Source organism: Notamacropus eugenii, chromosome 3 (genome assembly GCF_028372415.1).
Source record: "Notamacropus eugenii isolate mMacEug1 chromosome 3, mMacEug1.pri_v2, whole genome shotgun sequence".
Taxonomy (NCBI): domain Eukaryota; kingdom Metazoa; phylum Chordata; class Mammalia; order Diprotodontia; family Macropodidae; genus Notamacropus; species Notamacropus eugenii.
In genome coordinates this window covers 308,728,118-308,752,434 of record NC_092874.1, presented here as the reverse complement: position 1 = coordinate 308,752,434, position 24,317 = coordinate 308,728,118, and the positions used below count along the sequence as shown (strand labels likewise).

The following is a 24,317-nucleotide window of genomic DNA, read 5'->3' as shown; positions in this document are numbered from 1 at the left end:
TCTAAGCATGAATTTAAGCCAAGGGTCCAGGGGGCCTCCTTCCAGGACAAGGTGGGCAAGTCAGGAGGTTTGTCCCCAAGAGGGGTCTTCTAGAGTCTAAGAGACTGCCTTGGGGTTGGGGTGGGCTGAGGAATTTCCCGCCCACCAAAGACCCCCATCATTAAAGAATTATGCCCAGTTAACATTCCTCAGTGTCACAAAACTGGTGAGGGTGGACTAGCCTTGGCATTTGGCTTATCTTAGGAGATATCAGGTGCCAACTTGCTGTGTGGGGATGCTGGCCATGTCCCTTCCCCTGTCTGGGTTTCAGTGTCCTCATCTGTAACATGAGCACTCAGACTCTCTGCTCTGTCCAAGCCCTTCTAGGATTGACATTGTGACTTTTCTGAGCTTCCATTAGTGGGACTGACCCTGCTCTGAGGTCTGTGACCTCCTTGTGCTTTGGGGCATGGCTGAATGTGAAATTGTTCAAAGCCAGCGTAGCTTTTGTTTTCAAAATAAATTTGTGTCCCTGCCATTTAGGGTTTTTTTTTCATCACCAGTTTTCCCCAGTATCCCTTCTCTACTAACCCTCCATATTGTCTTTTTTTTTTTTAATTGGAAAAAAGGAAGAGGAAAAAAAAATCAGCATGGACAATCAAGACACTGACAGAATGAAAATATTTGCACTGCACAATGTTATGAACCACTGCCTCTCCAGAGGGCCAGGCTGTCTGCACCTTCTGTTTGCTCCTCTTTCCAACCGTGCTGATTCTCTATAATTTTGCAGCCTTCACTTGTGATCGTGCTTTTCTTTTGTGGTTCTTTCCATTTACGTTGTTGTAGGCATGTACATTATTTTCATGACTGCTGACTTCGCTCTGCATCTGTGCATGCTTCCCAGAATCCCTCACAATTGTCATTTCTTACAGCACACATTCATGTACCAATTTGTAGTATGCCCCAATTGAGGGGTATCTACTTTGTTTCTAGTTCCTTGCTATCACAATAAATGCTTTCTGTATATAGGGACTTTCTTCTCATTGGTGGGATCTCTGGACCAAAGGGAAGTGACAATTTAGTCACTTTGTTTCTAAAGTTCCAAATTGTTCTCCAGAATGCTTGTACTGATTGACAACTCCACCAACAATGCACCAGTGTGCCTATCTTCCCACAGTTCTTTCAACACTGACTATTGCCATCTTTTGTGCTCTTTACCACTTTTCAGGGTTTAAGCATTCTGGTTAGCATTTCTTTTCCTATTAGTGATTTAGAGCATTTTTTTTCATGTAGTTGTAGGTACTTTGCAATTCCACTTTTCAGAACCATTTTTCTGTTCATATACTTTGTTCATATGCTTTGACTGCTTCATATATAGATACATGGATACAAATATCTAGCTGTTAATTGTTATACATCCTGGACACCAAATATTTGTCATAGAAATTTGATGCAGAGATTTTTTTTCCCTCATTTGACTACTTCTCTTCTTATCCAGGTACATCAGTTGTGTTTGTCCTGAAGCTTTTTGCTTTCATGTAATCACAGTAGTTCTTAGGGGAAAAATCATACCTCCACAAACAGACATTAACAAAATAGGAAAAGAGAGGATTAATGAACTGAATATGCATTTAAAAAATTAGAAAACCACCAGATAAACCTACAATAAGCACAAAAGAAGAGATATTGGAAATAGATAAACTAGAAACCAAATCCAGCCTGTCTAAGGCTTAAGTTTAAACTGGAATCTTGAAGGCAGCGTGAGGGTGAGGTAGGAACCACACAGTTTTAGGAGTTATGGAACCCAGGTTCTCGTCCCCTCATTGACCTGACTAATGGCTTTGGATAAACCTTTTGAGCTCTCAGGTTCTCAGTTTCCTTATCTATGAAATCAGGTGGTGGAGTGTGAGATGTTCTCTGAAGATGCTCTTAGCCCTGACATCCTCTTTTCTCAGTCCCCTTCCAGCTCTGACACTCCACATTCCAGAGTTTCTTCCCAGCTCTGAAATTCCCAATTCTCTGTTCTAAAGCCCCTTATAGATGGTGAATTCTAATCTATAGTGCTGAAAACAATAAGAGCTGATGTCACTGTTTCTTATAAAGTTTGCTGAGCACCTTACCCATATTCTCTCATTTGGTGCTCACACAGCTGTGAGAGGTACATGCCATCCTCATTTCCATTTTTCAGGTGAGGAAACTGAGGTTCATAAAGGGGATGTTGTTTGTCCATGGAAGCTCAGGACGTAAATGTCTTAGAGCCCAAGTATGTTGTGGTTCTGAGGTCAGCATGCTTTCACATCAAACTCTGCTGCCTTTATGTCCAAGGCAGTTCCTTTAGGCATGTCTGCGTTGGGTCCACAGTGTGTTAGTATGGGACAAACAGAGGCAGCCTCCAGTCTTTGCCCAAGGGAGTGACATGGCTTAGTCCCATAGCTTTCTTTTTACATTATCAAGTCTCTTAAAAAGAAGAACCCACCAGTGGCCCCAGTGAAGTCATGGCACTCTCCAGTGCTGTGAGCAAAGGTGCCGATAGGGAGAAAAGAACTGAGCTTAGCCCTTGAGAGAGGAGGACTTGGCTAAATGAGCGATGTCCAAGGCCTCACCATCAGGCAGATGGGCCACCTGAAGGAGCTGTTGATGACCCAGTTTAGACACTCCTAAACACCTTCAGGGCCTCTAAGGATGCTGTCGTCCTGGGAGCTTTGGGTGAGCTATTGATTAGCTTGACCTTGACCCATCCAGTGGAACCTCAGAGAGGACGTTAGAGCCCCGGGGGCTCTAGTTGGTTCCCTGGCGTGCTGGTCAGTGACTGTGCCTGAGGGAAGCCATCAGTCTGCCAGACCAGGAGGATTCTTCAAATGTACAAGGTCAAAGCAAGGTGCTTTCAAGGCAAGGACCTCACAGGCCTCTTGTGGTATAGTCAGGCTCAGAGGTCAAGTGACTTGCCCAGGGCCATGCAACTTGTCAAAGCAGAGCCAGGATTCTTCCACCTTCTCATTATTGGGTTCCTTCCCTTATATTTTTTCACCTACCCAGCATGATAGTGTACAACTAGTGTGAAGACTTATTGACCTGAGTTGATGAGATCATTGACTCTTTGGGTCTTATAGAGCTGTAGCATGTGTGTCCTGAGCAGGCATGGGCATTCTTAACTGCATAGAAGCAGTGATAACCTTATTTCCCAGAGTAAACTCTGGGTTTCATCCAAGATGTTTTCATAAGAAATGTATGGATGGATTGAGGACAGGAAGGAGGGGTGATATCAAAAGTCATGAAAAAAATCAGACTTTCAAGAGGAGGGTATATTCTGGGGACCTGTAAGTTCTCAGTTCCTTCAAGGTGGCACAATCAAGGGAGAGGTGTTTACACCTCTCCTGATCTGCACACTGGTCTGGGAGCAACCAAAAACTTTTCTATCCAGAACCTGCAATTGAATTCCCTCACCACAACAGCCTCCAGCTCCACCACCAGTGCTCCTCCTCACCCCTGGGTGGAGCTTAGGGCTGAGAATCAGATCAGTGGCTCAATTCCCCCAGGGGCTTTAGACAGAGGTCTCCCAGGGCTGCCACTCAGGGCTGAGATTAGATCAGCCCTTCAATTCCCACAAGGGCTCTAGGTGGAGGGCTCTGAAAATGGCAGCTGCTGGAGCCCTACCACTGACCTTTGAGGATGTCTGTGGCATTTGTGGGTTGAGGAATCTAGGAACTGCTGCCAGTGGTGCCCTGAATCCTGTTCTGGGTCCTATCCCTGCTGTTCCATGCTGGTCTGCCTTCATCAGCTCTTAAATAGCACCCCCCAGGGTGGTTGTGAGGATCAAATGAGAGAGTATTTGTAAAGCACTTTTGGTTCATAGGAGCTTGATAAATGTATGTTCCTTTCCTAAATGATAGAGATGCATTAAAAGGTTTATATGACAGGAAGGCAAAACCGAGAAAATCCACACAAAATGACAGTAGAAATGGAAAAAATGACAGCAGTGACCAAGCATGGCCCCAAAGGAAAGATATAAGAAAATTAATCCTTCCATTTCTTGCAGAAATTGGGGACCATGAGTGTGGAACTCTGTATATAATATCAGCTGTTCTCATACGTGGATTAGTTTTGCTTTTTCTTCCTCTTTTTTAAAATGAGGGTTATATGATATGATTATTTCAATAGATGCAGATGGTTATGTGAAATGATTATGTTAATGAGTGCAGAAAAAGCTTTTGACAAAATATAATACCCATTCCTATTAAATACGCTAGATAGCATTGGAATCAGTAGAGTTTTCCTTAAAATAAATAGCATCTATCTAAAACCATCCACAAGCATTAAGCTAGAAGCATTTCCAATATGATCGGGGCAAAATAAGGGTATTCATTATTGCCTAGCTTTAGCCATAAGAGAAGAAAAAGAAACTGAATGAATTTGGATAGTCAATGAAGAAATAAAACTATCACCATTTGCAGATGATGTGACGGTATGCTTAAAGAATTCTAGAGAATCAGCAAAAAATACTTGTAATAATTCACTTGAAATAGGAGTTGCATTTCTATATATTATCAATAAAGCCCAAAAGCAAGAGATAGAGAAATTCCATTTAAAGTAACTGTAGATAATAAAAAGTATTTGGGAGTCTACCTGCCAAGACAAACCCAGAAACTATGAATACAGTTACAAAATACTTTCCACACAAAGTGAGAGCTAAATAAGTGGAAAAACATCAGTTGCTCGTGTGTAGGTCAAGCTAATATAATAAAAATGACAATTCTACCCAAATTTACTTATTCAGTGCCATACCAATCAAACTACCAAAAAATATAGAGCTAGAAAAAATAACAAAATCAATCTGGAAGAACAGAACATCAAGGGAATTAACAAAAATGCAAGAGAAGGTGGCCTATCCATATCAGATCTATAACTGTGTTATAAAGCAACAATCATCAAACCTACTTGGTACTGGCTAAGAAATAGAATGGTGAATCGATGGAAGCGGGAAGGTATGTAAGACAGCAGTCAATGCCTGTAGTAATCTAATGTTTGATAAACCCAAAGACTCCTACTTCTGGGATAAGAACACACTGTTTGACAAAAACTGCTGGGAAAACTGGAAAATAGTATGGCAGAAACTAGGCATAGACCAACATTTTACACTGTATACCAAGATAAGGTCAAAATGGGTACACCATTTAGACATTAAGGGTGAAACTATAAGCAAATTAGAAGAGCAGGAAATAGTTTACCTGTCAGACCTGTGGAGAAGAGTTTATGACCAAATGAGATAAAGAACATTATGAAATGCAAAGTGGATAATTTTGATTACATTAAATTAAAAAGTTTTTGCACAAACAAAGCCAATGCAACCAAGATTTTAAGAGAAGCAGAAAGCTGGGAAACAATTTTTACAGCCAGTGTCTCTGATAAAGACCTCATTTCTAAAATATGTAGAGAACTGAGTCAAATCTATAAGAATGTACAAGTCATTTCCCAATTGATAAGCAGTCAAAGGATATGAAGAGTTTTCAGATGAAGAAATTAAAGTTACCTGTAGTCATGAGAAGATATTCTAAATCACTATTGATTAGAGAAATGCAAATTAAAACAACTCTGAGGTACCACATCACACCTATCAGATTGACTAACATGACAAAACAGAAAAATGATAAATTTTGGAGATGTGGGAAAATTGGAAGACTAATGCATTGTTGGTTGAGTTGTGAACTGATCCAGCCATTCTGGAAAACAATTTGGAACTATGCCCAAAGGACTATAAAACTGTGTGTACCCTTTGGTCCAGCAATACCACTACTAGGTCTATATCCTAAAGAGATCATGACAAAGGGAAGAGGACCCCCTTGTACAAAAATATAGCATCTCTTTTTGTGGTGGCAAAGAATTAGAAATGGAGGGAATGCCCATCAAGTAGGGAATGGCTGAACACGTCGCATATGAATGTAGTGGATTACTGTTGTTCCATAAGAAATGGTGAGCAGGCAGACTTCAGAGAACCCTGAAAAGAATATTGTACACGGTAGCAGCCACATTGTGTGATGACCAGCTGTGTTAGACTTAGCTCTTCTCAGCAGTACATCAATCTAAGACAATTCCAAAAGACTTCTGATGGAACGTGCTATCTACATCCAGAGAAGACTATGGAGTCTGAATGGAGTTCGAAGTGTACTGTTTTCTCTTTTTCTTTCTCATGGTTTTTCCCTATTGTTCTGATTCTTTTTTTTCACTACATAACTAATGTGGGAATATGTTTAATACAATCCAACCTGTACATCCTAAAAATAAATAAATAAATAAATGAATCAGACTTTAAAATGCTTTAAAAATATAAAAAGGGATTCAATGTCCATTTTATAAGTCTTTTTAATGATAACTTTAATTAGAAATCTGTTTAAACTGAGTTTATAACTTGGCATTTCTGATAGTCCTTTGTAGTAGAGGTGTTTAGATTTTTGGGGAGAGGCCATCTCAACTTGATTCACCCTTGAATGGCATTTCTCCCATTGGGGAAGTCTGGACTTGGTGATTTTCCAGCTCCTCCTCAGTTCCAAGAGCATCATTTTGTGATTCTATGATTTAGAATGTAGCAAACTACTTTACTCAGCAGGAGCTAGTGTTCAGACAGCCTATCAGTCCCATTAAAGTTCTGATAAATGCTTAGCATCAATTCTCAGACCTGTCAGTTTGTGTCTCTAAAAGCTGTCTGTGGAGATAGGGACACATATAATCAGCCTTATTAGTGCTATGGATTTGTGTCTGAAAGTAAATACTCTTAAGAAAGCAAATAAACAGAGTTAGAAAGTAAAATCTGTTTGGAGGACTATATGCTAAAGTTAGTTGTATTGCAGATATAAGGGGAAACTGTACTTTTAAATTAGGAAAATGAAATTGAGTCTTCTTGGCTGTGTCTTGAATTAGGATTTTAAATCATTAAAATGGATTCAGTTGGATGCTCCCATATTAATGACACCTCCACAGCAGAGCTTTGTGAGGGAGGCACAGGAAGGGGGAGGTCAGGTTGCCCAGTTGGGTGAGGTTGGATAGAGCCGTGAGCTGGGGCAGGAAAACTGATAGGGATGTTGGTGGGGCACAGGGTCTCCTGGCCTGAATGGAGGAGAAGGCGCATATTAGGAGGCCTTGGGATACTTGACTGAAGAGCTTTGGCATTCATGGTGTAGGTAACCAGGAGTCCAGCTCGAGAAGGGGAGAGGCCATTGGCCATGTGGGTAGCACCATCACCTATCTATTTAAATATATTTACAAGGAACAGCTCTTGGGATAGAAGATGTCTGGGGAGGGTGGGCCTGGGATTTGGGGGAAACCTGTTCAGAACTGGAAGTGATAGAAAAGCAAAAAATATCATTAAGATAAGATGAAAAAATGAGTCCAGGTTAGTCCAAAGCACTTTGCTTACCCATCCTGTGAGCTCTGCCTGTAGGACAAATGTCCCCTTTGACTCCTGGTTGGGAAGGAAGCCTGCAGATTAGAGTAGTCATCCTCATTCATGGATCAGATCCAGAATTTGAACACAGCGCTCTTGATTCCAAGTCCCTCTCAATTCCTTTTAGGATCTCCCCTCCCCCAGCTCTTTCGTGGCCATGGCACCAGAATAGCCACGGGGAGCAGTGACCAGACTTAGTGTCACTGCTTCCTGGAGGAGGCAGCCTTGGCCTCCAGCAGTGCAGAATTCCTCCGCATTTATCCCAGACTTTCTACAATCTGGCTTTTAAAGCTTGTGGTGACCCAGCCATCTAACGTTCTTCCAGAGCTCTGAGAACACAATTCAGGGGCTATTTGAGATGAGGGATTGCCCTCAGGCTCTGCCACAAGCCTGGACTCCACTGGACCCTCCCTGGCTCAGTGAAAACTCCTACTTTGTAGTTCTTGGTGGCCCTGAGGTCCATCCCTGCCCTCTGCTGGTGGTCGCTGTCTCCCTCTTGGTGCTGAACTGTTCATATTCCAGAGGCAACCAGGGAGTCAGAAGCTTTTATTACTTGTTTGTGTAACTCTTAGGGAGAAAGAGTGAATGCTTGACCTTTCCTCTGTTTAAAAGTGCTTTGGGGTTGGTTTGTTGGGCTCTGGACTCAAAGGATTCTCCTGGGGTGAAAGTGACCCCAGTGGAGACTGAGGCTTCATAAGGGGATGAGGGCGATTTGCCTCATGTCATGTTGGTAGTCAGTTCAGGACTGTGAGTTAAGCCCAGTTTCCTGACTCTCAGTCACTCATTAAATCATTTATTCCGTGCTTATTGTGTGCCAGGAATTTTGTTAAATGCTGGAGTTACAAAGAAAAGCCTAAGATAATCTCTGTCCTCAAGGAGCTCACACTGTAATGAGGGAGGCAGCGAGCTGATAATGAGGCAGGACCAAGCTTTAGGCACAGACAGAGGGGTGATAGTTACCAGAAGGGGGCACCAGCGTTGAGGGGAACTGGGAAGACTTTGTGTAGATGGTGGCCAGGGGAGCAGGAGGCAGACAAGAGGGAGGGAGCAGCCACCCTTCCACTCTCTGGAGAAGCAACCTTTAGTTCCACTTACCTTGAAAGGACCTTCTGAGCACCAACACATATCCAAATGTTACCATCCCCATTTTGTGAATGAGGACACTGAGGTAGCAAGAAGTCATCTGCTCATATTCATAAGGCTGGTAAATTTCTGAGGTAGAATCAGTCAATCAAATAACAAACCCAGCCTGAGTCCTTCCTACATGCCAGACTCTACATGAGGGACAGAGGACATAGAGAGGACATAGAGACAACAGGGAAATTGGTCCTGGCCTCAAGGGGCTTCTCTTCTAGCCACTTGAACCTGGTCTCAAGAATCCCAAACCAGTGACCTCTCCTCTTCAGCCCTGAGTTTCTCAGTACTGGGTAGGACTCTAGGAGTGAGTGACTGTGACTTTTGGAGCCTCTCCTTGACCAGCCCCAGCCCAACACTAATGGAGGTGTGGGTCACAGGTCTCTGTGGACAACCCAGTGCACAGGAGGCCTACCTAGGGTGGGTGGGGCTCCTGAACATGAAGCTAGTATTAAGTGTCCAAGCTGGGCCTCTGTCCTACCAAGGAAGGTCTGTGGAAAAATAAGTGAAGTCAAACAGAGAAGTAGAGAGAGATTTGAAGGAAGAGGACTCACTTCTGTGGACTGAGGGAGCGAGGAAGGGAGGGTAGGGAGGTTGAGCATCACAAGATTTTGGACCACAGGCACTTTAGAGGTCATCCATTGCAACCTTTTCCTTTTACAGATGGGGAAACTGAGACCCTGTGAAGTCACACAGGTAGTGTAACTGATGGTCCCAGGACTCAAGCCTTTAAGGAGAGTGTGACATTGGCATGATTCCAAGAGTCAGAGATAATGATTAGAACAGTAACTGGATTTTATCTAGTGTTTTCAGGTCTGTGAAGGTTTGTTTCACAGACATGATCTCATTTGTTCCTTACCTGGGAGGTAGATGCCATCATTATCTTCATTTCACAGATGAGGGAATTGAGGCAAACAGAGGTTAAGTGAGTTGCCTAGGATCTCACAGTTCATGACTTGGGATTTGAACTCTAGTTTTCCTGACTCTGGGCCCAACTGTCTTTCTGTTCACTATGCCACCTTGCTAGCTGCCTTTAAATCCATGAAGAGAAAGTGACATCTAGGTTTGGAGGCTGGATGAGACAAGATGAGGGGACGAGTGAGTACTCGCATTTGTCTTCAGCTAGTCCTCAGGAAGGGAAATTACATAAACTTGGGTTGGTTGGTGCAGAGCCTTAAATTCAGTGGGGTGAGCATGGGATGAGTAGGCTTGTGGGTGCTGAGGAGGCCTGAAACTGGATCTGGGGGGAGGGGGCTGCGTCATTCATGGGTGAACAGCTTGGGTACTGAAGATGTTGGAGAAAGAACCTTTGTGGCCCACTAGTGAAGAAAAATGGCGCCTCAGTTGGAGATGGTGAGGAGCCCAGGAGAGCCAGCCCTTGTGATGCTGTATGAGGGCTGCGGGACCCATTTATTTACATGACTATTTGTAGAGCTCTGAAGTCTCTCACCAACAGAATGGTCAGTCAGGTAACTGTTTGGGGACCATGATGGCCATGGGTAGAAAGGGATTGGAGCTTAGCTGGTGAATTACAATCTGGGAAGGACTTTGTGGCGATGGCTTTCAAACTCTGCTCTGTCTCTCCTTCCCCTCCATGTAATTCTATTAAATTAACTCCATGACATTTCATCAGGGACATTTTTAGGAATTATGAGAATGTTTCAGAGGCATTCGTTTTTGTCTCTCTTTTCATTCAAGAACTCAGCCTGATGCCATTTAAAAATGAGCTCTTGAGGCTATTACTTTCACCTAGGGCAGCTTGGACTCATCCTTCTTAGGAGCAGGCCATTCTAGTAGTCAGCATTGCCAGGATGGGGATCCCCCAGAGGGAGCCCAGGTATATTTCAGAGGGAGCCTGGCCAGTATCTGAGATGATGGAGGTGATAGCCTTGCTTAGATTTTGTCTGGTAGAGCCTGGCAGGGTGCATTTTAAGAAGGCTTTTACTGGAAGCTGTGACATACAAGGATCAGTTGGAGAAAAGACTTGCTATCAGGAGCGCATCCTGCCTGTCTTCAAGGCCTTGAAGAGCTATCAGTATGGGAGAGAGATCAGGCTGGTTTGCTTGGCCCCAAAGGGCAGAGTGAGGAACTGTTATTGGATCCTTTAGATGAGCTGATTTCAATCAGATATAAAGAAAAACTGGCTCCCCATAGAACTTTGCAAATGTGAAATGGACAGCCTTGAATGATGGCCAGTTCCTTATCTCTTTTGGTCTTTAAGAGGAGGCAGTACTGCCATTTGTGAAGGATGTGGTCGAGGAAATTCCTTTTCAGGGAAGGGTTGATTTAACTGCTGAGATCCCTTTTGGCCCTGAGAATTTTGTTCCTTTGTGAGTTGGGACCCTGGGATGTGCCAACAGAGATCTCTGCCTGAGCCCTTTCAGCAGGGGTGGCTCCTGTGCCCAAAGCAGAGGCCCAGAGCCAAAGGTATCTTTTGTTAAGAAGAGGAGAGGGGCCCCAAGATTGCTAGGCTCAGTCCAAAGAGGAAAGCAGGTTTAGAAATCAGAACAGAGGCCAGAAAAGACAGCCTCAGAAGCTAATGTAGGGAGCCCTGAGGCATGTGATTTGGGCATTGTGGCTACAGGGCTTGGGTGCTTGCTTCTCTTCTTGGCTCTGCCCCTTTTTGTCCATAAAGGCCCCATCCAGCCTAGTCTCTGATAGGGCCTAAATCTTTGCACACTAAATTTCCTGTTGAATCTACATTAAGCAGTTAGAATTTTTCTCTCTTTCCTGCTATCTCCCTCTGGCCTTTTCCCGCATTTCCCCTCTTCTCTATGTCCTCCCTCTTCCTACTCTCCTTTTCCACTTTTGTAGGAAGAACAATAGCTCGTTGAGGAGTAGTGCTTCCAGTTCACAAAGCATTTTTACAAAGTCCCCCTCCCCTTCCTTTAGTGCAAGAATCCTTGCCCCCATTTTGCAGATGAGAAACCTGAGGCTCAGGAAGCCGACTTGCCCAAGAGTCTTGGAGCTAATAAGTGATAGTGCCAGGATTTGAACCTCCCCAGCCAGTCTTCCTTCTGCTCCTCTAGGCTTTTCATTCATCAGTGCAAATTGTGGCAGTGACAACATCTAGGCTTTTTCCCAGCATACACAGCTCAGTAGTCACTGTTCTGGGACCGATTAAACCTTAAAACAAACCTGCTGTTAAGCCTTGGAGAGTAGGCCCCTCCTATAGACAGGTCAAGCTCTGGAGGCCCCAGCCATTCTGTGGAATTGAAGGTTGCCAGGCCAGGGTTTATTGAGGACAGCAAGAAAGGACTCCCTTCCTTCCTTGACTTAGCGTGCTTGAAGATGGTCCATTTCTGTCTGTTAGCTCCTCCCCCTTCAGTTCCTCCATTAGATTGTGACATGAGGCTACTAGGAGAAAACTGATGGTTGCTCATCTTCTCTTGGGCTCTTCCAAAGGATGGATCTGACTGTGTTGGGTACCTCCACCATGATCAGAGCTCTGGCCCAGTATGATTTGGTCAGAGGAATCATCCCATCCATGGACTTGGTCAGACCAATAAACTCTTCATAGCCATGAGGCTAAGATGGGCAGGTGGGGTCTGAGTAGAAAGACCCAACAAAGTCCAAAGGCAGAGAGTTTGCTTGGAAGGAACCATTGCCCTCCTAGAGTCTGAAGCCATGGGGAACTATACAGAAGGACTGTGGGATTCAGGACTGGCAAATAGCCTGGGGTGGCCCAGGTGCAGACTACGAGGGCCATAGTGAAATGACAGTTAAATGGACTATAGTGGGATGGGCTGATGCCTCAGGGAAACACCAAGGACTTGGCTGCTGAAATGTGTGAGAAAGTTCAAGGGCTTTTTGGGGTCCAGGTCTGTAAGCACAAGCAAAGTGGGATTTTTGTTGTTTTCTTTTTGGAGTTCAGTTTCCTAGCCTCAGGATAAATTGTGAACATCTGAAGGCTCAATCTCCTTTGAATTCCGTAGTTCACAGCTGTGCTGTGGTGTATGGGTGTATAGGTGGAGTATGTTGAGTTGTCTGATGTTATATACTTTTGTGTTTATTTAAAGCCATACAGTCACCCTAGTAATAAGTTGTTATGTGGATATGTATTTTGCAAATGTGAAGCTCATGATATGTTTATTTTGTGATTATTCCTTTTGTATTGTTATGGGAATTATGTTGATCTATGTTTCTTAAGAGATATTAATGCCTCTATTTGTTCCAGGATCCGTGGCCATAACAATCTCTTGTTCACCTTTGTAGACTCTAAGGGCTAAGTGTTAGATTGTAAAGGCCAGGATCCTGGAGAGGTGGAGTGTAAGAGCAAGCAAAGTGGGATTTTTGTTGTTTTCTTTCTGGAGTTCAGTTTCCCAGGCTCGTTAAAAACATCTGAAGGATTGATCTCCTTTGAGCCCTGATAGTTCACAGCTGTGCCAAGTCATGTAGATTTTTGTGACTACTGACTTCAAGCCAATCAGGGGCTGAGTCTTTGTTATATATACTGGAAGGTTGGCATTTTGCTTTGGGGGTTCACTTATGAGAAGGACCTTTAGATTCCCTGGTTGGGACTCTGGGTAGCTGTTTGTTAAGAGCTCCCTGATTACTCAGAGGTGTGTGCTCTCCCATCCAGTGGTATATGTAGGTGATTGTATTACTTTGTTCAGACAGTAAGAACCCTGTCTGTTGATTGTTGTGCTTGTATTCTCCCCATGTTCAGGGTATTAGCCCTTCCCCTGAACTAGTAAATGACATATATGTTTAATTAAAGGATTGCTACCCCCTTTAAGCTATCTTTCCTTTATAAAGCAGAACAAAGAACCTGTACTAGCAGGTTATCCTGGGTATGCTAGAGTACTTGCTAATACATTGTCCTGTACCCCCTCAGGGGACTGATGAGGACTCTTGTAGGCCAACTCCATGGGCACAGATGTCAGGCATCCTTACTATTCTAATGATCATTATCGTCTTTCTGTTGCAATCAAATCTTAAAGAAAACATAATAAATCTCTTTGATTTTCTGGGCATCTGGAGGCACTTTCTCTTTAAGCCTTATGGGTAGACACTGACTTGGTTGTAAATAACCAGCTCAAAGAGCTAACAGATCCCATATTTTGTAACGTTAAAGACCTATGTGGGGCCCAAGATGGTGCCATAGTACACAGAGTGCTGGGCCTGGAGTCAGGAAGATCCATCTCCCCAAGTTCACTAGGCTGTGTGCTTCATCTGTTTGCTTCCATTTCCTCTTCTATAAAATAAATGGCTAACTGTGCCCAGAAAACCCCACATGGAATCCCTAAGAGATGTACAGAATTGAACAATAACAGCAAAAGCCCGTGTTGATATCAGTCATTGTTATTTAGATCACTTGACTTCCTCTTAAGGGAGAAGGTGGTCCTGGTTGGCTTATCTGAGGGGCTGGAAGGGAGGCTGGAGGTGAGCTGTGCTTAGGCAGGCTTCAGGTGGATCTGGTGTGAGTGGTCTAGAAAAGTAAGGAAGCTTGTGTCCTGCAAGTATGAAATGAGGGCATGGGGACTAATGATACTGAGAGCTGTTGTGGGGCTCAAAACTGGTACATGGTCCAGAGTTATTTTTATCTCCATTTTTCTGATGAGAAAATTGAGGCTCCAAGAGGTGACTTGATTTGCCCAGGGTCACCCCGGATTCCATCCCTGATTTCTCCAGACTGCAAGCATTTCCCTCTTGTAAATTCTGTCAGTCCTGGATAAGCGTCACAAAGCCCTGGCTGATTCTGGGTCTCATTTGCAAAGTAATATGCATCTGGAAGCCCCAGCTCTACTTTTCAAAAGACTTTTGTTTGTGCCATTCCCAACCTAACAATGAGAGCCATCTTCTGTAGAAAGAAACATCTAAATATGAATTAAGACAAAATGATTAAAATGGGCACAATTTCTTTTAAGCCTCTTGGCTTAGAAAGAAGGGAATGCATATGCAAATGCTGCAGAAATCTTCCCTCTCCCACCTTTCCTTCTCCCTCCCACTGGGCTTTGTGTTAGGCCTCCTCACCTCCCCCTTTGGGTTCAGCCAGATGTCCCTGAGCAGATCACTTCTCTTTGAGGCCCTCTGAACCAGAGTAAGTGATGCTTGGCCTGTTGGGGTCATGTCATCAGGCTGGATTGAGAGGCCTGTGCCATCTTCTGCACAAACCGTTTAATGAGAGAGAAGGGTCAAGTCCTCATACCAGAACTCATCCCAAAGAGTGTGAACTGAACTTGGGTGCTAGCATGAATCCTCATTTCCCTTGGTCCTCAGCTTTTGCTTCTCTGCAGTTATTGGCAGTGCTGACTCTTTTGGGTGAGTCTCTGCACTCTCTTGCTTCTTCTACCCCAGGCAGCAAGGTAGCATAGTGGGTAGAGGAGAGAAGTGGAGTTGAGAAGACCTGAATCCAGTTTGAACACTTACTTGCAGTGGAACCCTCGGCCAGGAGTCAAAGAGCCTCTACCTTCCTCAGTTTCTTCAGCTGTAAATGGGACTGATAGTAGCACCTGCTTCACAGGATTGTGAGGATTGAATGAGAGAACACTTGCAAGCATTTTACCAGTCATTGTGTGATATGGTCACCATAGTCCCCATAAATGCCTGACTTCTCTGCTGACTCTGCCAGATCCTTATCCATGTCCCACCCCCAGGTGTCCTCCCCAAAAAGAGCATTCTTGGGTGGAGCTGGCCTGTGGATTTCTTCGAGGTGGCTCCAGCCAGGAGGTTCATCTTCTGGACCACACCCTGTGCCCTGGCTGTGACCCTCCCCTTATCCTCCCTTCCATCCTCACTTGCTAGTAACCGCACATGCAGTCACCTGCCAGTGTTCCTCACTTCTCCCCCCCACCATGTCTCACCATGTCCCTGTGTGCTGGGAACACAGCAGACAGTGAAAAGCTAGTCCCTGTTCTCAGGGGCTTAGTCTTGGGGAAAGAAAGCATCAAGCTCCTGTGAACAAATGTGGTGGAGGCTGGAGATCATTTCAGAGAAGAAGGGGTTGTCCTTTCAGCCCTCCTATCTTGGCGGCCTCCCAGGGACTCGTCTTCCATCTCTGTTCCTCTGTCCTGGGTGCTCCTCCACAGACCTGGCCTGTTCTCCCTCCGTGGCTCTGCCCTGTACAATGCCCGGCTTCCTCCTTCCTGGGCCCCCAGCTTCCCATTAGACCATAGTCATCCTGTGAGAAACTGCTCACTCAGAAGGAACAATACTCGCTGTGAAACCAGGAGAATTCTCCTTTTATTTCACATTTCTAGTGCACAGGTCTCTCCCTAGTGGAGAGGATGCTTGCTTGGACTTTTGTAGCACTTTGTATGCTGCTCCCAAATCGAATTTTCCCCCTTGCTCTCCATTGGCTGGATGCAACCTTCTGAACCTCCTGCTTCATGTTCCTCCTCAAACAGCACGCTAAGCGTGTGCACAAGCTTCTGACCTTTTACCTGATCAGGAGCCTGGCTCTGATAGGTCTGAGCTCTATGAAGGAGGGAGCGTGAATATTATTTAAAAGCAAAAGAGACTGGGACTCCCAGAGGTAAAGGATGATCTCTGTGAAGTGACTAACCTGGCCTACATGACATCTGAAGGCCTTTCTAAGATCAGGCCTTGAACTCAGGACTTCTGGTGTCCAGTCCTGTGCTCCTCCCATTGAGCTCCTGACTGTGTTTCTGGATCTTGCTTTGTTTTGACCTAGGGTTTGGCATTCTGTCCTTTCATATCTCGATAACAGAGAGATAAATAGATAAATGGCCAATAGCTCTAGACTCGTGTGTGTTTGAACAGCAGCAGAATAATTTCATCAAAGGCAAAATGTTCTGGAGACTTTCTCCTTACCTGGGATAACCCTACCCCCCAGAGTCTGAGACTCCCAGGGCTGCCCTATTCATGGCTTCCTGTCCCAAGAAAATGTGCTAATTGATGGCTATCTGTGGAAATGGATAAGACTGTGTCGGTTTTAATGAGCTAACAATTTCTTGTGGCTGCCATCTCCCAGGGCCATTGTGGAGAAGAAAGGAGGACATGCAAATGAGGCTGGTGGTGAGATTGTTGGGGGACAATGCTGGTGCTTTCTTTATTGTATCCATTAATTAGTTCCCCATCAGCCAGTTTCCTTGGGAATGAACTGGAAAAATAATTAAAATGATACACGAGGTGTAAGGAGTTTAGAAATTCTGAAAGTGTAGGAAAGAATTAGTTTAATACATAATTAGACATATTATTTGCAGCCCTCCATTTTTCACCCAGGGGCTCACTGATGTGATGTGGCCCCAGCTTTAGTTCTTGCTGGGAGTTAATAAATATCACTTGGGGTTGTTTTTCTACTCATAAAAGGCCATGAATTTAGCCACAGATGTTAAGTGGCTGATCTTATCATGCACTACTGCAAAACCTTCTGCTGCATTGGGGAGCTGATCAGAATCCTCCCAATGCTGCAAATGCTTTTCAAGGTGGCCATGTCCTGTTTTTTGGACCCCACTGCCCAGGGAGCTTGTTGCTTCTCACACCAGCGTCGCCCCCGTGGCTTTCTGTGCTAGAGTAATGTCCAGGGCAGGAAAGTGAACCTTCACATAGATCCATGAGTACCTTTATTGGACTGCCTCATCGGGCCAGTGGATGGGACCCTGAGACCTTGATGGCCAGGGAAGCTGAATACCAGCCCTGGTCAGGTGTACCACACTGCACTCACATCTGGTGGGGGGCCTCCTCCTGTGGCCTTGGGTATCCTGATTGAGGTGGGGAGATTCTCTGCCGGGCAGGGGGTAAAATGTTCTCTCATAGAAACTCTTGAGGAGTTGAAGTTGTTGTGACCAGTGTTTCTGGAGGGAGAGACCACAATGGAGAATCCCAGGTCCTTGAAGGGTGCTGATACTGAGTGAGTGGTCAGACTTGCCAGGGGTTACTTTAATACTCTTGGTGAGCAGAATTCAGGAACTGCTTACTTCCAGTGTTAGATTTCCATAACAAACATAGTTCAAGCTATTAATTCCCTGAGGCGGCAAAGCCCTGTTCCAGGTGCTGGGGAGACCTTCAGTCTTCTTGACCTTTTCAAGAGTGACACTGTCCTGGACACTGGGGGTGCAAATAGAACTGTCTCTGCCCTCTGTGGGGGCCTCTGGGCCCTGCCCTCAGGGAGCTCATAGCCCTAACTCGGGAGAAGCCAAGTGCAGTGAGCAAGGGCCAGACAAAAGGAAAGGGCCAGGGCATATCTCAGTAGGAATCAGTTGACCCAGAAGTTGAGAAAATCCTTTCAGCTTAGCTCATGCTTATCGGGTACTTAATAACATTTGATAGTTGTTTTCACTTGAAGATAGACTCCCTGTCCATGCATGTGTTCTCTTTCCTTTGTCTGACTGGATGCTCCCTGGTCTGTGTTCTGTAGATCTCAAGCTTTTCCTTCCCAGGCAGAGAGGAGCCATCTGCCATCTTATGCTGGGATGGCAGAGGAAGTTGCCTCTCTGTGCTCTTTATAAACTTCCATCCAAAGGGAGCCTAGATCATTAGAAGACTTCTTCAAATGGACACAGATGCAAGGAAGGTGGTGCTGGAATGCATTTGTTTGACAGGGATTCAAGAGATTGGTTTATGAGGATTTCATATCCACTGAGTGGTTTGATGTCACCAGCAGAAATGTAAGCACCTTGGGGGCCCTTGTGTTCACTCTTAGAGGCCCCTACTTACTGAGGGCAAGAGAAAGGGGCAAGGGGAAGAATGCATGTAGAAATGGCTCTGGGCTCTCTACCCCTCTGGGACTGCCTCTGGTCCAGATAACTAAGAGGGGGTGGTTCATATGGGTGAAACTTGGCTGGAGTTTTAGGGGTGGATTGAAATTTGTAATCCCTGGCTCCATTCAGCAGACATCAATCACTTAGTGTACACGTGTTCATTCACTCACCTCTTTGTTCATCAAGCACCTATGAAGTGCCTACTGTGGGAAATGTTCAGTCCTCATTAGTGAGGGGGCTACAGAAATGAATACAGTGTGTTTGCTTCCCTTAAGAAGCTGACAGTCCAGAGGGACCATGGTCACAAGGACTTGGGCTCCTGAGGAGTATTCTTTTGCTCATGGCATTTCTGTCAGGCTGGCAGGGGAGGATGCTCCAGATCCGTGGGATGGCACAGGAAGGTAGTCTTGGGAAGCCGGAGAGCAAGGTGTATCGTAAAGGCTGCTTGTAGCCAAGTTGTAGAGGGTCAGTGAGGCCTCTGTGGGCAGGGCACCAGCTCTGTACCCCCCAGGAACTCGTGGCTGCTGGGGTATGGTAATTCTAATCGGAGTAGAATGTGGTATGTGCAAGGGAGAAACGGGGACCTGGGGACTCTGAGTGAATCCTCCCTTCCAACTGGGAAGATGGGGTAAGACCATGGGGAGGCAATGGCTTTTGAGCTTGCCCTCAGTTTTTATTTGACAGAACCATGAAGATGTAATGGCAATCAAATTAGGATCTTTTGCAGTTTTTATTTTACTGAAAATGCCTCTGATTGAATAATGTGATTAAAGAAGAGCTTTCCCACCCATTGATGGATCTGCCCATTGTGGGAAGCTTGATTAGGGGAGTTTGTAGGAGGGTCCCAGGTACCTTTTGTTTTTTCTGTTGAGGCACTGAGTCAGAGTGTTATGCTCTTTGGCTCTAAAAAGTGTATAAATACTCTGAGGGTGAGGTTTTACTTTGAGGTTTAGTTTTTGTAATAAGATTTGAGTGCCAGAGGAGGACTCTGGGAAGCCACTGAGGAGCTCTCCAGCTTTGAGAACCCAAATGTCATGCTTCTCTCACTGGTAACTGTGGTCAGACAGTTGTACCTGTCGGTTGAATTATGGTCAGGCAGAGGAAGCCATATCTGTTGATTTTTTGATTTCTCTCTATTTTCTTTGAAGTTCAGGGTACTGACTCCTCTGAATTAGGTGAATGATATTTGTGCTTGGTTAAAGTAATTGTTAACCCATCAAAAGTTGCCTTTTCTTTTATTAATGCAGATCTAAGAACCTGTGATAGGAGGCCCCCCATACATGTTGGGGTGCTTACTGTTACAGAAGAAAATTGCAGGAGATGGTGTGACAAATGGTCAGGAGTCAGGAATGTAGGGTCATTGTACAGAGTGAAGTAGTATGAGATCTCAGGAGAGATCACCAGAGTGTGTAAGGCCTTGAATGCTAGCATCAGGAACCTGACCCTTTCCCCCAGCACCATGTCACTATGATGGAATCAAAGCTGCTGTGGTTCTGGCAGAGCAGAAGGTCACCTTCTGCAGAGGAGGAGAAATGAGTGCAGACCATTGCCCTGAAGAGGTGGGTGGTGCTGTCCAGGGTCCTGGCTGCCCAGAGAAGAGAGCACAGGAAGATAGCCCTGCTGAGGACACTAAGAGTGTCCCAGGCGGAGGAGGGTGTCAGAGGACAGGGAGTGGAATGGCAAGGTCAGGTGGAGAGTGTGGGGATGGGAGATAATGAGAAACCAAGCAGGACTATGGGAGAGTTGTCCAGGAGGAGAGGGGGCCCTCAGATACATGGTGCCCATGCTTATAGGGGGGAGAAACGAGAACAGCTGTGGGATGAGGACTTAGCAAGTAATAGAGGTGAAAAGGTGAGGGAGAAGGAGGCTGGCAGGATGGGGCTGATCTTGGGAACCTGGGCCACAGGAAGGAGGCGAATTAGGGGGCATTGGAGGAGGCATGACTGAAGGGCCGAATGTGCGATGATGCTGAGTTTCAGGGATGGTTAGATATCCACTGGATGATTGGTCAGCAGGCAATGGGAGAAGCTGTACCAGAGCTTGAGAGAAGTTGGGGGATAGTGGTAATGCTGATGGTGGTGGTGGTTGTAGTAGCAGCAGCAGCAGCAGCAAAAGAGGAGCTCCCCTCCCTGCCCCAGACCACCAAGCTGCCTAGGACTAAAGGGATCTGTGGACACGGCCCTTCCATTATAAGGGTAACTTACATTTGTGCTGTGCCTGAGGTGGTTGTTGTATCTCCAAGTCCCTAGCAGGGATGACCTACAACTCTTGGGCCAGAACTGGCTGTTTGTCTTGGAGGCCTGGGAAGGGTGGGACAGCCTGGCTGTTGGGGTGGTGGGGCAGGCCCACCTGACTCCATGCTACCACCTTACTTGCTGACCTAAATCCCCCCTTCCCCCAGGTTTGATATTAAACTTGAAAATTATGTATTTATTGAAAGCTTTCTGTTCTGGCTATAATATGAAAGATTTTTCTCTCATACTTCAGTCTCTCCTTAAATTTAGTGCTACTATAAAAATGATGGATAAGAAATTATTTCAGGAAAGTAATACTGAGGGAATCATCCCACCATGGGCCAGCTAGGAGCGGAGACTTGTGTGAGACATGTTCTGAGGCCAGAAGAGGCACAAGGACATCTCAGGTCACATCAATGGCCCATTAGTAGATGGAAGATGGAGGTTCTAAAAGTATAGGACGGAGAATTGAGAGTTGCTTAGCTTTGGGCCCCTGGAAGGTGGGTACTGTTCTGTTTGCCTTTGTATCCCAGGGTTAGCATAGCACCTGACACACAGTAGGTACTTAATTGATGAAATGCTTGTGGATTTGTGTATTTTACACCGATGGCATTAAAAGTATTGATTTAGCAATAAGCCTTTGTCTTTCTCAAGCTCTGTAGCAGGGGATTCTCATCAGAACCAGGGAGGAAACAAAGCTGTCTCTGAAGGAGGGAGGGAGAGAGGATTGGGGGTGGGGTGGGGGAGCAAATACTCTTTATTTAGCTGGTGGAGAGTGTGGGGGTGGGTGGGTGGGGAGGGATGGAGATCAGGGAGGGCCTCCTGTAGAAGGTGACAATGGAGCTAGTGGGGGGGAGGGTTGAGGAGGGAGAGTCTTCCAGACAGAGGAGACCAGGGACCCAGGTGGGATTGTTATATCCTGGAGGCTTTCAGACCAGAGATCTATAAGGGAGAAGATCAGAAGAAGCTGTGAAAGGCCAGTAGGAGCCACACAGAAGGCTTTCAGTGCCAGGAGGAAGCTTTTGTGGTTTATCCTGGTGGCCCTGGTGGCCCCTGGAAACCTTTGGAGGAGGGAGGTGGTACTAAGAGCTGCCTGTGTTGTAGGAATAGCAGCTCGGAAGAGGGAGGGGACACCTGCAGCAGGAAAACCAACAAGGAGCCATTGTAGTTGTAGAGACATTTGATGAGGGCCTGACCTGGCCTGGACATGTGGGAAATGGAGAGAAGGGGAGGGGTGCAGGACATGCTTTAGAGAGACAGTGACCAAGATTGGGTGAGTCTGGGCATCCAGGGGGCCCCTGCCTGGGCGTGGTGCCTCTCCCTCAATGTCTAGCCCAATGAAATGACTTTCTTAGAGTCACACAACCAGGAGATTGTGAAACTCCAGCTCTCCTGACTGTGCTAAAGGCCCACTGTCTTTCATGTAAAGAGAAGAAATGGCCAATTGGAAGGACCCTCTGATCATAACTCTTGATATTTCAGAGCTCATTTAATTCTATTTCCTCATTTTGCAAATGAAGGGACCTTAGCACATAGCTTGTCAGCAGAGCTGGGAGGGGCCTTAGAAGCGGGGCTGTAGCTGTCGGGGGCTGAGCATGTAGAATGTCAGGGATGAGGGAGTCTTCTGTGAAGCACACGTTGCCACATCTGCAAAGATGTTTGAATCTTGGGGTTTTGCTGACAAAGACAGTTGTGAAGGAGCCCAGGAGCCTGGCCTCCCTCCCACATACCATTCATACTCCATCCAGAGTGGTCCAGGCAGTCAACACGACGAGCCCTGCTTCAGATCCTCTCTGGGATGCCTGTCCCACACCCCCAAATGATCTCACTTGTGCTCTTTAACAGCAGAAAGTAATACTGTGTGAATTAAATTCTCAAATCTGTCACCGTAGCTTGGCTTCTATTGATGTTTGCCCAGCAGGCTAGAGAAGAGAGAAAACAGGCTGGAGCTAGTCTTCTCCACGTCGATGAAGAAGTATCTTATTCTGAGCGTTGCAGCTGGGGGAAGGGAATCTCTGAGGACTCGGGGCCAGGATATGGAGGCTGGGGCCTTCCCTGCACAGGAACCGTGGGCAAGATGCTGACTGAATGGGAGCGGGAGAGGTCTCAGGGCTATCCCTGTGAAACAGCCTCATGTTGGTTCCATGCTCAACCTGTACGCATTTCAGGGATAGCCTTGCTTCCAACCCACCCTGCGCAGGATTCTGGGGTATTGTTCCCTGGCTGTTAATGATACATTGGCTGTGCTCGTCAGAAGCTGTGGCCTGTAAACCCACGTGATCTCCAGAGGAACTGGAACCTCTTTAAGTTATTAGCTGGCATGATGTCATTTCTTGCTTCAAAGAAAAAATAATCAGGACCCTCAGTGGGATCCTTTTCTTTTTAATTTGTTGGGGACGTCCTTGGCCAAAATAAAAATGGGACAGTTTATCAGTTTGGACAGGGAGCGTGAATGCCTCTGAGCCAACTTCCTGACCAGACAGTGATGGATGGTCTTGGCTGGCTGCTGAGTCATCAGACTGATTTAATGCTCCCACTTGGGGAGTGGGGTGGGCAGTGGTGCCAGGCAAGGACTCATTTGGAGATTGGATAATTCCAGAAGTTCTCTCATCTCTGATTTCTGCTCCAGAGGGGAGGCATGCTTGCCAGGCAGCCTCCTTGGGTCTGCTGCCCACCTGGTTCTGTGATGGGTGCTTAGTCACAGGGATTAAGGCAGGATGCATGTGCAAAAATGCTCATCTGTCTCTGGGCTTTCACTGAAACTCTGAAATTGAGCTGGTGGGTTGTATCTGACTCTAAACTCTCTTTGCTGGGCACACATTTTCATGCCAGAGGGGAGGGCATCATGGGAGCAGGTGCTGGCTGACAGATGCAATCTTACCTCCTGCCATTGTTCACTTTCCAAAGGCTCGGGGTGTCTTTGCAGATTTATTTTGTGGCTTGAAATTGGGATGAATGCACTAGTCCCTTGGGAGTTGCGTTTTCTTTTGCTAATTAATTGAATATTTGAGGCAATTGTGTACAATTTCAAAGGGCCTGAGAATGTGTCATTGAAAGCAGCCTTGAAGATGCTTTTCCGAATGAAAAGGAAATCTTGATGAATCCAGTCTTGTGGTTCCTGAAGGAACCTTTGATGCTCTCTAATTATTCCTGTGTACAGGAATTTGCCTCCCCGCCCCCCCCCCCTCCACCCCTCCCCAGGCTTGCATAGCACTCCTCATTTCTTTCAGCATGCCACCCGTGAGCATTCTAAGGGCAGAAAGGGACTGGGGACTGCACTTGGGGCTGGGGGAGACGCTGTACACCTGCAGGCTCTGGCCATAGAGTGGCTTGTGGGGTGACCGAGTGTGAGGAAGAGAGGGTGTTGTGGATGTAAACTGGGGCAACTCAGGAGCCACCGGCGTTTGGGGAGATAGGAGGCTTTGGGGTGAAATGACAGAAAATCTACCCCTTTCAGTGTGGAGTTCAGCTCTCTCCTTCCAGAGGGATGAACAAAGGCATTTATTTAGCACTTACCAGGTACCCAACTCAGGTAGCTTAGACCTGAGGTCTTGGCCCTAATACTTGGGTGGGTCACTTGGATCCACCCTCTGCCCCTCAGTTTCCTCATCTAGAAAATGAGGGCTTTGATTGGGAAGAGCCACCAAGTCCCTCCTTGCTCTGAGCCACATGATCCAGTTTAAGGGACTCAGGAGGGTCTCTTACTTCCCCCCTAGCTATTGGCATTTGAGACTCTTCTTGCCTTAGCACAGGATCTTCCTGGGAGGCTCTATCCCCAAACCAGTCACTCCCTGGTGACCAGGCTCAGTTGACCATGCTGGGCTGGATTGTCCCATTCCCTGCACTGGACGAGGCCTGGCTCCACTCTCT

The 24,317-nt window shown here is 46.0% G+C and overlaps 1 protein-coding gene across 10 annotated transcripts in view; it reads left to right on the top strand.

Annotated features, from left to right (window-relative positions):
- The window catches only part of TBC1D22A (TBC1 domain family member 22A), a 298,036-nt gene that overhangs the window by 213,145 nt on the left and 60,574 nt on the right, over window positions 1–24,317 (top strand). The window contains exon 13 of one of the 10 annotated variants that reach the window (XM_072596562.1): window positions 609–7,234. The exons of the other annotated variants lie outside the window; for them this stretch is intronic. Coding sequence (XP_072452663.1) covers window positions 609–657 — 49 coding nt within the window. The 3' untranslated portion in view covers window positions 658–7,234. Of the gene's footprint in view, window positions 1–608; window positions 7,235–24,317 lie in introns of those variants that run through there. 10 annotated transcript variants of the gene reach the window in all.